At 36.2% G+C, this 12,321-nt stretch overlaps 1 protein-coding gene across 1 annotated transcript in view; it reads right to left on the bottom strand.

Annotated features, from left to right (window-relative positions):
• LOC107747288 (neurogenic locus notch homolog protein 1-like) overlaps nt 1–12,321 on the bottom strand; it is a 150,291-nt gene that overhangs the window by 103,250 nt on the left and 34,720 nt on the right. The window contains 2 exon segments of the mRNA XM_016561757.1: nt 10,689–10,793; nt 11,221–11,474. Coding sequence (XP_016417243.1) covers nt 10,689–10,793; nt 11,221–11,474 — 359 coding nt within the window.

The following is a 12,321-nucleotide window of genomic DNA, read 5'->3' as shown; positions in this document are numbered from 1 at the left end:
AAGAACCATTTTTGGTTCTACAAAGAACCATTCAGTAAAAGGTTCTTTAAAGAACCATCGATTTCTTACCTTTTTATAATCTGAAGAACCTTCTTTCGCCACAAAGAGGGCTTCATTAAAGTCAGCGTTATGTGACAAGAGAAATGCGGCAGTGCAATTGTGCAAATGACTCATTGTGCAAATGAAATGTTTAATCGTCTTCACTTCAACAGCACTTTTATGACACCACAACTGGATCTGCACCATAACAGCCAAGAGCCAAATGTAAAATGGGGCTAGATTTAATTGAATTTATGGACCAGAAACGGCACTGCATCTCATCGGAGCACAAAAAAGAAAGAAAAAAAAGAGAAATGCATTGCATTGGACATCACATTAAGAGTCACCTGTACATATTGTGCTCTCCACAGTTATGTTCTAGCAGAATCTGATTTATATCTCTTTTGATTTATCTCACATTGATGGCTGCCAAAGCGTGCACAGCAGAACAGAGTCATTACTACAGTCCCCTTGGTTAGTTTAATCCCACAGGCAATTAGGATTTGTAGGACTTTGTTTTCCACTCAAAAGAAGCTTTACAGGGTTGTTATTGATTCTGAAAGCTCCGCGGGCACACACGGACTCAACCCACTGGATCATTTAATCATGTTTAATAAGAGGCAGTCATTGCCTCTCTGATTTATTGCATTAAGCAAGCCAGTGACAAATCCAGGCACAGCCCAGATCAAAGCAAAATCATCTTCACACTGATACACATGCATTCAGATTGGACCCCATAAACAGATACAAACAATGGCCATCTAAAATCTATCACACAGTGACTCTTATCAGGATATTTGTGCTAATCAGTAGATTAGGCTACCTTTCCAAATTTTGTATTTTCATCCATCCATGTCTGGATAAGAAAATGGCATTATCAGGACTGCTAATCAAACAAATTGTAAGTCCATAAGTGTCACTTTGTTCTAAAAAAAATGGTGCGGACAATTTAGGGGGCTGGACAGGTCACAAAATGGCAAAGGTTTAACACATGAATATTCATTAGATAAATCATGAATAATGTCATTTTCATGCATCAAAATAAACCAAAAACACTATAGTTTAAAAGTTTGGGGTCACTACATTTTTTTTTCTCGGCTGTTTTTTGAACACCAAATTAGCATGTTTGAATGATTTCAGAAAGGGAAATGGATGCTGAAAATTTTGCTTTGCCAAGGAATAAATGACATTATAAAATATAAAAATAGATAATAGATAATTTTTTTTACTGTATATTTGGTTAAATAAATACAGCATATGTGTATATATGAAAAACTTTAACTGAAATGATAAACAATATAAAACAATATAAATTTCAATAGATTTACACATTTGTTGGTTTTTTTGCAACAAAAACAAGAGCGGTGTGCTACACAGAAAGTCATCACTATTGCTAGCTGTAAGTAAATAAACACTAGCATTAAACCAAATGTAACACACTTGATATCTAGCACAACCATAATGGTGTGCTCTGCCTCGGAAACCCATAGCAACAACCATTAGCAAGTCAGACAGAGAGTGCTCATGGTTAAAAACCTTCCTGTATGTGATCCCATTAGAGCTCTGCAGGAGACCCAGCATGTAATACAGGGAGGACTTTGTCAGTTCCACCTAGAGATCTGTAGTGACTGAGCAACCTAACAATGCTGCAGCTCTGGAAGCAATACGAGGGATTACTGAACAGCCAGAGGGACCCAGAAAGTCATCACTATTGCTAGCTGTAAGTAAATAAACACTAGCATTAAACCAAATGTAACACACTTGATATCTAGCACAACCATAATGGTGTGCTCTGCCTCGGAAACCCATAGCAACAACCATTAGCAAGTCAGACAGAGAGTGCTCATGGTTAAAAACCTTCCTGTATGTGATCCCATTAGAGCTCTGCAGGAGACCCAGCATGTAATACAGGGTGGACTTTGTCAGTTCCACCTAGAGATCTGTAGTGACTGAGCCACCTAACAATGCTGTCACCGCAGCTCTGGAAGCAATACGAGGGATTACTGAACAGCCAGAGGGACCCTTCATTATTGTCAGTGTGTTTTAGATACACAGTGTGTAAGAAGGTTCACCCTCAGGATTACGCTTTTGCAGATGAGGGTAGATGGTTTCTCTGGAAAGCCATCTGATTTAATGTAGGGAAAGGACAATACAACTGATTTGAGATGCTCTTTCAAAGTCCTTTTAAAGGATAGTTTACCCAAAAATGGAAATTCTGTCATTAATTAAGGCCCGTTCACACCAAAGCACGATAACTATATAGATAACGATAAAGATATAGTTCTAAAAATCGTTCTCAATATTAAAGAATAGCAGAGTCCACACCACAACTGTAACAATAAAGGCACAGAGAAACGATATCATTGGAATCACTTTCAGAACGATTTTTTCCAGCTGATGAAAGATAAAAACATTGACACCCAATCAGAATCCATCCTGCTGTAACGAGCTCGAGAATTTAAGGCGGCAGGTGAGCGTGCGCTTAGAATAAACAGTCCGCTGGTGTGGGCGCTAATGTCGTTATCTTTATAGTTATCGTTCTTCGCGTGAACGGGGCTTTACTCTCCCTTATGTCATTCCAAACCTGTAAGACCTTCGTTCATCTTCGAAACACAACTTAAGATATCTTTGATGAATTTCGAAAGCTCTCTGACTCTCCCATAGACAGCAAGGATCCTAACACGATCAAGGCTCAGAAACGTAGTAAGGACATCATTAAAATGATCCATGTGACATCAGTGGTTCAACTATAATTTTATGAAGCTACGAGAATGCTTTCTGTGCACAAAGAAAACAAAAATAATGACTTTATTCAACAATTCGTCTCCTTCGTGTCACCTTATAGCGCCATTTTGGAGAGTATCACATACCTAAACAACCTTTGCAACGTATGTACACAGATACGTTGTTTACATTGTTTATGCTTTGATCTGAACGTAAACGACGTATCCTCGTACATACGTTGCATAAGTTGTAATAAATAATAAAGTGATTCCACTTTACATCTATGAAAAACATCCTTGAACAAGTATGTATGAGCTTCTCATTAGCATAGGACATCACTGGCAATCTCTCATTTAGACATGTCAGGAATAAGTGGAGGTAGACTAATGAAGATGTGCTTACTGATATAGTAGTATTAAACGTTGTAAAATCATCAGCCACAAATGAAATCCTCACTTGCTGTGTAGAATAATGATGCAAGGTATCTCAGCTCTTTAATCTCTGGCACTTGTAGAAAGCACCACTGTGGTGTAGGCAGCTCAGACAGTCAAGAGATATAATGTGTTTGAAACTTTTGCCATTAATATAAAGGAGGTTGGGAGATTCTGACAACGGCTTCTAATAATTTCCTATCTGGTAAATGGCATTTATAAAAACATTCATACCAAGAACGCAGCATACAGAGCGCAACAGTGAAGGTTTCGTTTTTTAGTACCTACTGGAAGTATTTTATCCTATTTATTAGGGCTGCACGATAAATCGCATGCGATATTTAACGCGCATCTTGTCAGTAAAGCTGTTCTGTAATCAGCGGTAAATCTCCATGCGCATTAAATATCGCATGCGATTTATCGTGCAGCCCTACTATTTATTTTCCCCATAAGCTTTTTAAAAATTCATGAAGATTTCCAAGCCTTCAACAAACCAGCTTTGAGATGATTGAAATTATTACATATTTTGTCAGTGTTTTTTTTTTCTTTTTTCTCAGATTTGTTTACTTTTAGCTTTAAAAATGTTAAGTTCGCAGTCTTGTTCACTATCTTTGATATTATCAAGTACATCTTGTACAAAATGTACTTTAACTTGTCATTGGGACAGTACCATCAGATGTACATCTTGGTACCTTATCTCTCCTTAAAGGGTGTATATTAGTACCCCAAAGTGAAATTAAACATGATTTTTTTTAAGTTGAAAAGTTGAAATTTTTCACTTCTACAAAATGTAAATCGGTGTTGAAAGGTTTGTTACCACAAAATGGTTTTTGAAGAAGAATTCTGGAACCCAACTACTGTGCTTTAATCACAGTGCGTATGTAATTTAAATGTACCAGGTAGAAAAACAGCTAGACCGAGTGTCCAAAGAATTCAATCTCTCACATAGGCGCACACAGACCAACAGAAGAAGAAAAAAAGTGCAGACAGAATGCAAAAATGCCTCCTGTGTGAACAGCCCCTAATCTGCCTCAGACAGACTGACAAACTCTATTACAAAATGACTTCCCGTCAAATGAAAGCCAATGATGTTCAATGATATGAAAAAAAGAAACGATAAACAGACTTCTAAACCGACTTTTTGTAATGTCTAATCAATGCTCATATACCAAAATGAACGTTTAAAATGATCCTTGTTTAAGGGATTTTTCAACAAATATGCAATGAATAATACAGTATAATGCAATATATTTTTGAATGAACTTTTATTTAGTAAGGATGCATTAAACGCTGTCCTTTTAAATTTTCAACACACAAAAACTGTTTTCAACACTGATAAGAAGAAATGTTTCTTGTGTACCAAATCAGCATACGGAATGATTTCTGAAGGATCATGAGATACTGAAGACTGCAGTAATGACTGCTGAAATTTCAGCTTCGCATCACAAAAATACTACACTTAAAATATTAAAATAGAAAATGATTATCAAAATATTACTGCTTTTACTGTAAAAATCTTTCTGAGCCCAAACTTCCAAATGGTAGTGTAATATAATATAATAATAACATGCTAATAGTATATAATAAAATAGAATCATGACAAGGTATTGTTCTGAACATCTAAACTGACCTTCCTCACATACGCAGGTGATATTCTTTCTATTCTCTGCTTCTTCACATTTCATCGTGTTTCTGGCTCGGCTGTAGTTCAGCAAGGTCCAGGTCCCTTGAGCAAACCTTCCCTCAGAAGCCTGAAATCAGGACAGATTAAGACTCCCAGAGCTGCATTTCGCTTTTTTCTAAAGCAATGCCAAACTGAAAAATATTACACTTCTCCCATTTTAGGTAGCACTTTGACAAATTTCTTAAAGCTTGTTAGTAGAGCTGTAAAACGGCACATTTCCAGAGGATGTTAATGGCTTTTATATGTTTTGTATGCAGAAGACGCCCTTTCTGACTCAGATTTATGAAGCCATCGATTCCTCTGGCAGACTACCTGCTGGCTTGTATGCTAATAGACTGAATCTGCACATAAAGCCCTGTTGTGCTGATCTATATCACATTTGTCTGCTGGTGCAGATACATTGTCCACACGCAGCTGATAGACGAGCATGTCGATAACCTTTGCTATAAATAAAACACACCAACATACAGTAACTAATATTTGATCAATACCTGCTGGAAACGAGGCCAACTGATGCATGGTGCCAATAATTAAACAAATTACAGTCTTAATAACCTCCCCTGGCAATGAGTGTCAATATCTTAAATTCAGCTCCAGCACATTGGCCATCTTATTATGTTCTTATGCATCCAATCGTTATCAAAGGGGAGGAAATGGGAAAATGAACACACCGTGAGGGTCTGACAGAAACACTGCAGGTAAAATGTACCCTTCTGTGCTGATGGTCTAGCTTGGGTTTCTCCTACTTGAATCCTAACTCATGACTCATCTGAAGTGAAGTTGGACTAGATCAAAAAAGACAAGCACTATCACAGGTACAAGATCCACTGTCAGTGTTCTGAAAATCATTATAAATCCTAAGCGTGCGAATGCATAAATCAACCTAACAATCTCTTCAACTGCCACATGTTTGGAAAAGAGTCATTAATGGACAGCCAGCACTTCTGCCAAACCACGTAAGCGGTATTTAACAACCAATTGTGCGTGCAATTCACCGAGAAGTTAATGTAGCATGAAGGAATGTCACACATACAGTGCTGCCTTTTCCAAATGGGATTTCTGATACATTCCATGGCTGTGAGCTATTCTCACTCCCACAAAGCACCCAAGTACCACGACACACTCAAAAAATACCTACTTTTTTTTTTTTCTTTTTCGAAAAGCCTACCTCAAGGGTGTCCAAGCTACAGCCCACGAGTCATTTGCAGCCCACCACCTGTTCTGCTGCAGCCAGTGAGATAGAGCTTTAAAAAAGAAGCAAATTTAGATTTTCACTTTTGAAAAAATGATATTCTCAACACTAGGTGCACAACCAAATCTCACAATAAATCACCTCCACTAGTGTCTTCTCTTCGAACAGCTCAAGACTGCAGTCTCCACCAGCTTCTTCCACATTCTGAGTACTAAAATCCACTGGAGGGCCAAATAAAAAGAATGACAAGTTAGTTCTAGGCATGCAAGTACTGCCATACTGTGTCCATGTCCTCATACTCATTAGTGTTTCATTCCAAAAACCTAAATAAAATAAAAAATAAAAATAATAATAATGCACATTCCATGCATATCTGCTGAGTTGTGCACAGTGGCATGGGCATGCAAGTTTATCGACCGCACTTTCCTAGAATGTCCTCTCTCACAAGTATTGCTGGTAAGTTTAAACATGAATTGGTAGGTCTGTCAGCTTCACTGAAAAATAAAAATGATTCATGTAGACTTTGCAATTCTGTTGGAGAGTAAGGACACAAAAGAAGTCTCTTCTGCTCAATAAAACTGCATTTATTTGATTAAAAAGCTGAAACTATATATATATATATATATATATATATATTTATATATTTTTATTCCTTATTTACTTGTTCTATTTTTATTTTATTATTTTTTTTATTATCTGTGTTTTTTTGTTCTGTCACTGTCATTCTGTTACACTGTGGAAGCTTCTGTCACGAAAACAAATTCCTCGTATGTGTAAACATACCTGGCAATAAAGCTCATTCTGATTCTGATTCTGATTCTATCCCATAGACTTTCATTGAGGGAGTGTAAACTTCTATACAATAAGACTTATGGTGTATTTAAGCTGTCTATTGCTATAGCAAAGCTTAACAACTCCCTACTGAAAAAAACCCCCAGCTAAAACCAGCCTAAGCTGATTGACTGCTTTGGCTAGTTTCCCAAGCTGGTTTTAAAGTGGTTTTGGCCATTTTTTTTAGCAGGTCAGTCTGGTCTTAGCTGGTTTTTAGCTGTGTTTTTACTGAATCAACTGGTTTTAGCTGGATTAGCATAGAAACATGCTAACAACATGCTAGTAACATGCTAATCATGTTAGAAATGTGCTATCACCATGCTAATAATGTTAACAAAATGCTAGTACCATGCTAATCATGCTAGAAACATGCTAGCAACATGTTAGTAACATGCTAATAATGCTAACAACATGCTAGTATCAAGCTAGAAACATGCAAGCAACATGCTATTAACATGCTAATCATGCTAACAACATGTTAGTAACATGTTAATAATGCTAGAAACATGCTAGCAAAATGCTAGTAACTTGCTAATAATACTAGAATCATGTTAGTAACTTGCTAATAATGCTAACAACATGCTTGTAACTTGCTAATCATGCTAACAACATGCTAAACATGCTAAACATGCTAACAACATGTTAATCATGCTAGTAACTTGTTAACCATGCTAGTAACATGCTAGTAACTTGCTAATCATGCTAACAACATGCTAATAACACACTAATCATGCTAGAATCATGCTAACAACATGCTAATCATGTTAGAAACATGCTAGCAACACGCTAGTAACATGCTAATAATGCTAGAATCATGCTATTAACTTGCTAACCATGCTAGTAACATGCTAGTAACTTGCTAATCATGCTAGAATCATGCTAGTAACATGCTAATAATGCTCTATCTATCTATCTATCTATCTTATATTGCCTTTAAAACATTAAAACTTTAAACTGTAGAACTACTTAAAGCTATTACAATGTTTTCAACCTTTCTGGCCTGGGTTTTTCAAGCCAACTTTAAAGTTTGACATCAAACTTTATTCATCTAGTTACTATCAATGTTGAAAACGGTTTATTATTTGTGTGAACACCTTGATATAATTACTTTGATGAATAGAAAGTTCATCAAAAAACAAACATTTCAGACTGATGTTAAAGGGTCAATTGGGTGTACCATGATGGGTGTAATTGATGGTACTGTCTCAGAGTCAGATTGTTGTTCCCTTAAAGGCAATTTTTAATACTTTTTTTGCTGGAAAATTAAAGCACAAAAATACTCACATTATGCATATTTAAAAATGCTACATTATGTACCTTTAAGATGAACTTCCTTGGTATTTAACGACAATATAAGAAAGAACACGTTTCAGTGACTTGAAATGCGGTTTACAAAATAATTCAGTATATAGTCTACAAGCAACTCACCTATCAAGCCAGTGTTCTGAAAGACCCACATTTTAAGCCACACTGGATGACAAAGCCCATTAAAATATAATTACAAGCATAGCTCCATACACACAGGTCTGCTGAAGGATTATAAGAACAGGTATTTGTATTTATTGGTCTTCTGAACCGTGAGGGTAATGAGAACACGTTCATTCTCAGGGACGAGCCGACATGCCAAGAGAATATAGATGCGAAATAATTAAACAAAAGACCTGACATTGCAGTTCACAGAGGATGCCAGTAATAAAATGTCACACTGCATTCAGAGAAGAGACACACAAAAATTATATGAACATGAATATTTCCATATATAAAGCTATAAACTTATAAAATTAAATCACAAATAGGCTTAACAGAAAGAAGAAAACGGAAAACATCCAGCTAGCAGGCGGTTATTCAATGTTTTATATGTAGTGCATTCAAGAACAAGGCGATAATAATGCCAGCTATTCACTAATGCATGAGAAAATGCTGAGAGTAATGGTTCAGAAAATCATGCAAACGACACTTTGGTATGATCACACTGTAGTATCATGAACAGGATCCTTGTGTGTCCTTACAGAAAATGTTGGTTGGAATAGAATCTGTCATTATGTGCATCTGAAGTTGTTCTTGGTACTGTGAGTAACCCTTACCATCAAATAACGTCATCAAATCACCATACTCTCATGACTACCCCTTGTCTAGAAATCATTCATATCCACAGCATGGTGGCAGCTTATATCCATTTATTTTCCTGAGGGCTATGATTCAAACACTTGCCGAGGGATTATTGAGACTGCACTTATTTTCCATCATTTCCTGATATGCAATATGCATACTTGTCAGCTTTGTAGGAGGATGCAGAGACTAAAACCGGCTCCATTCTTGCCAGGAAGCCCACTCAGTTCACCCAACCTGTTGCACATCAACGGCCCAGTAGACAGGACTGACATTAAAAAAAATGTACATAATTGAGAGCATGGCACATCTTATAATCTGCATTTATGTTAAGGTTTTTACTAAATCGCATCGAGCAGCACTGTTTTGTAATTCATTGTTCTTTGTTATGGAACTCCTTAAAATTTTACAGTGATTTGTGTTATATTAAGTTCTGGCATATTCTCAGGAAACAGTGTGATTTCTGTGTGATGACCTAGTGCTAATATAAAGAAATACATATTGCAGACAACAGGGCTCTACAGTGCGACCATTTCAGTCGCATTTGCGATTGAAAACTACTGCATGCGACTATGAAATTTTTTTTAGGAGCACCAGTGCGACTGACCAAATCATCATCATACTTGTGATTGATTTGATAAAATTTTGCATTATTGATTAGAAGGTGCTCCTAAAATTTTGAACGTGCTCCTAAATTTTTTAAGTTAGGAGCACAAGTGCTCCTAAAAAGAAAAGTAAGCGTAGAGCCCTGAGACAATGTACATCATATTCTACGCTCATATGATATGATATTTGTCACACTTAATAAATATTAAAATAAAATGAAACGTTAACCAATAGGATTGTTAGTTTTTAATTTGTTTATAAAAATGTAATTTATAACTACATATATAAAATTCATTTTATACAGTATACACACACACACACACACACACATATATAATGTATTATACACAATAATATAATATAATATAATATAATATAATATAATATAATAGTTACAGCCATGGTACTTTAGGCCTAAGGTGGGAAAATAAGATTCTGGAAAGAGCAACAGTAACCCTTTAAAATGAAATGCTGAAATTTTCAGGCACTGTTTCCTGAGAACAGGACCTCGAAAATGGCTTCCCATCACTTATTATTTTGAGATTCAATCTTGAATGTTGAATTCCATAATCTAAATGAATTTTTAAGGTTCTAACCTAATCAAGGCCTCCAACACCACACCATCTCCCGTAAGTATCGTGCCCTCTAATGAGACCGGTCCTGACAAGATGGAGTTCTGTTTTCTGTCACCATCATGTTTAAGAGAATTAAAGAGAGGCCGTTTTAATAAACACTAGAAAATTTACACTGATGGATTCTCTTCCACTTGGGCTGATAGATTATCTAGAAAACAGGGAGCATGAGTCACACAAGACATGTTTCTTGGGACCCAATAACGGTTCACATCTACAGATGCATGTGAGCTGTGGAGATAAGATCTTCACTAAAGTCTAAATGGTTCCTGGGGAATAATTACCTATATGGACCCGTGGCTCCTTCCCAAGAACAATGACATTTTTCAACATAGTGTTTACTATATATCAGGTTCTTTAAATCATATATGGTGTACCACAACTGCTTTCGGCTCAGGATGTATCTGTTGTTTTGGAACAGAGTGCTGGACTTTACTTACCGAGTAGACAGATACAAATGTAGTCATTGACCAGATCAATGCAGGTGCCCCCATTAAGGCAAGGTCTGGACCAGCACTCATTCATATTCTCGGAGCATGTTCGACCTGCATTAACACAGACAAATAGATAACAAGATGCCTGTATCATATCATGTTATACTTCTGTGACCATGTTTTGAAGTCAATATAAATAACTATTTGCGACATGTTTTACTTCCGTAATGTAACATATTTCCAAGTAAAACAAGGTATTCAATTAGAAAAATCGTAATCATTGCTCTATTGAGAATTAATAAGTGGCCATTAAGAATTAGAAAGAAGCCTAAATAAATGCAAGCTCATATAAATATTTAAAAAAATGAATTATAAAGATTTTAATTTCAATAATTTTAAACAATTAGGCTAAATGGCCACATTTTTTTTTTAATCTTGAGGAATTCAACCATGTTAGATTTTGAAAGTCAATGCCTGTCAAATGCCCAGAGATGGTTTCCCGCCTCAGTAGTACCGCTGAGTAAAACATTTAGCTTACCCTTAAATCCTGGAGCACACAGGCATTGGTAACCTGCCACCAAATCAATGCAAGTGGCACCGTTGGCGCATGGTGCACTTTTGCATTCATCTGTCTCAAGCTCACAGAACGTTCCCTCATATCCCAGCATGCAGTGGCAGGTGTAGTTGTGCTGTTGGTCCAGACAGACGGCGTGTTCTGAACACTGATGCTCAGAGAAGAAGTCAATGTCAAGTTCGCAGTGGACTCCAGTATATCCGTGACCGCAAAGGCAACTTGGAATGCATAAAACAGTATCTCTTAATGGAATCGCGAACAAAACAGCCGGACACGGTATGAAAATAAATGGCTGAGTCATGGGGGTGGACAATGTAATTTGCTTTGCTTTCTATCACAGGAACATGCTATTTGTTTTAGCAGCTATGGGTGGTTTAATTCTAGAATGAGACAGTAAACAGCAACTGAACCTGAACAGAATATCAATTTTAATTTTATACTGAGAGAGGCACCCTGTTTGAAATGGATAAATCCATCTCAATCACTCATTTTGAAAAAAATAAATAAATAAAAACTACAATAGGACAACATGCTACTTTTAAGGGAATAAAAACTTAGTTATCTCCCCACCCAGTATGTCTTTCCAAACCCGTATGCTTTTATTGTATCTATGAAACACATTTTATTTTTATTATTATAATTTTTTATTATTATACAGATTTTTTCCATACACAGTGAGCTTGGGCTGTCAAACTCCAAAAGGCACTATAAAAGAACAATAAAAGTTGCCCGCACAACTGAATTTTAAAACAATACACCAGTTTTGTGCAAAATAAAATAAATATATGAAGAGTTAATTTGCTCCATTTTTGCTCCAAAAAAATGAAATCACGTTTTTTTATTGCGCATTCCAAGTAATATCAATCAAACTGCAGTTGGGTTGTTTTGATTAAGTAATAATAACTTTAAAAAATACAGGTAATTTACAAAATTAAAGTTCATTGAAAGCATGTTTTTTTTTTTTACATCTTAAAAGTTTGTTTTATAGCAAGAGCAGATAACTCCGACAGTCGTTTTTTGGCAAAAGCAGATAACTCCACATTTCATGTTTTAGAGTAAAAAAAA

This window comes from Sinocyclocheilus rhinocerous, unplaced genomic scaffold (assembly GCF_001515625.1).
Source record: "Sinocyclocheilus rhinocerous isolate Xijiao unplaced genomic scaffold, SAMN03320098_v1.1 scaffold1069, whole genome shotgun sequence".
In the NCBI taxonomy this organism is placed as follows: Eukaryota; Metazoa; Chordata; class Actinopteri; order Cypriniformes; family Cyprinidae; genus Sinocyclocheilus; species Sinocyclocheilus rhinocerous.
Note: the sequence above shows the minus strand (reverse complement) of the source record. Positions and strands in the feature narration are given on the sequence as shown.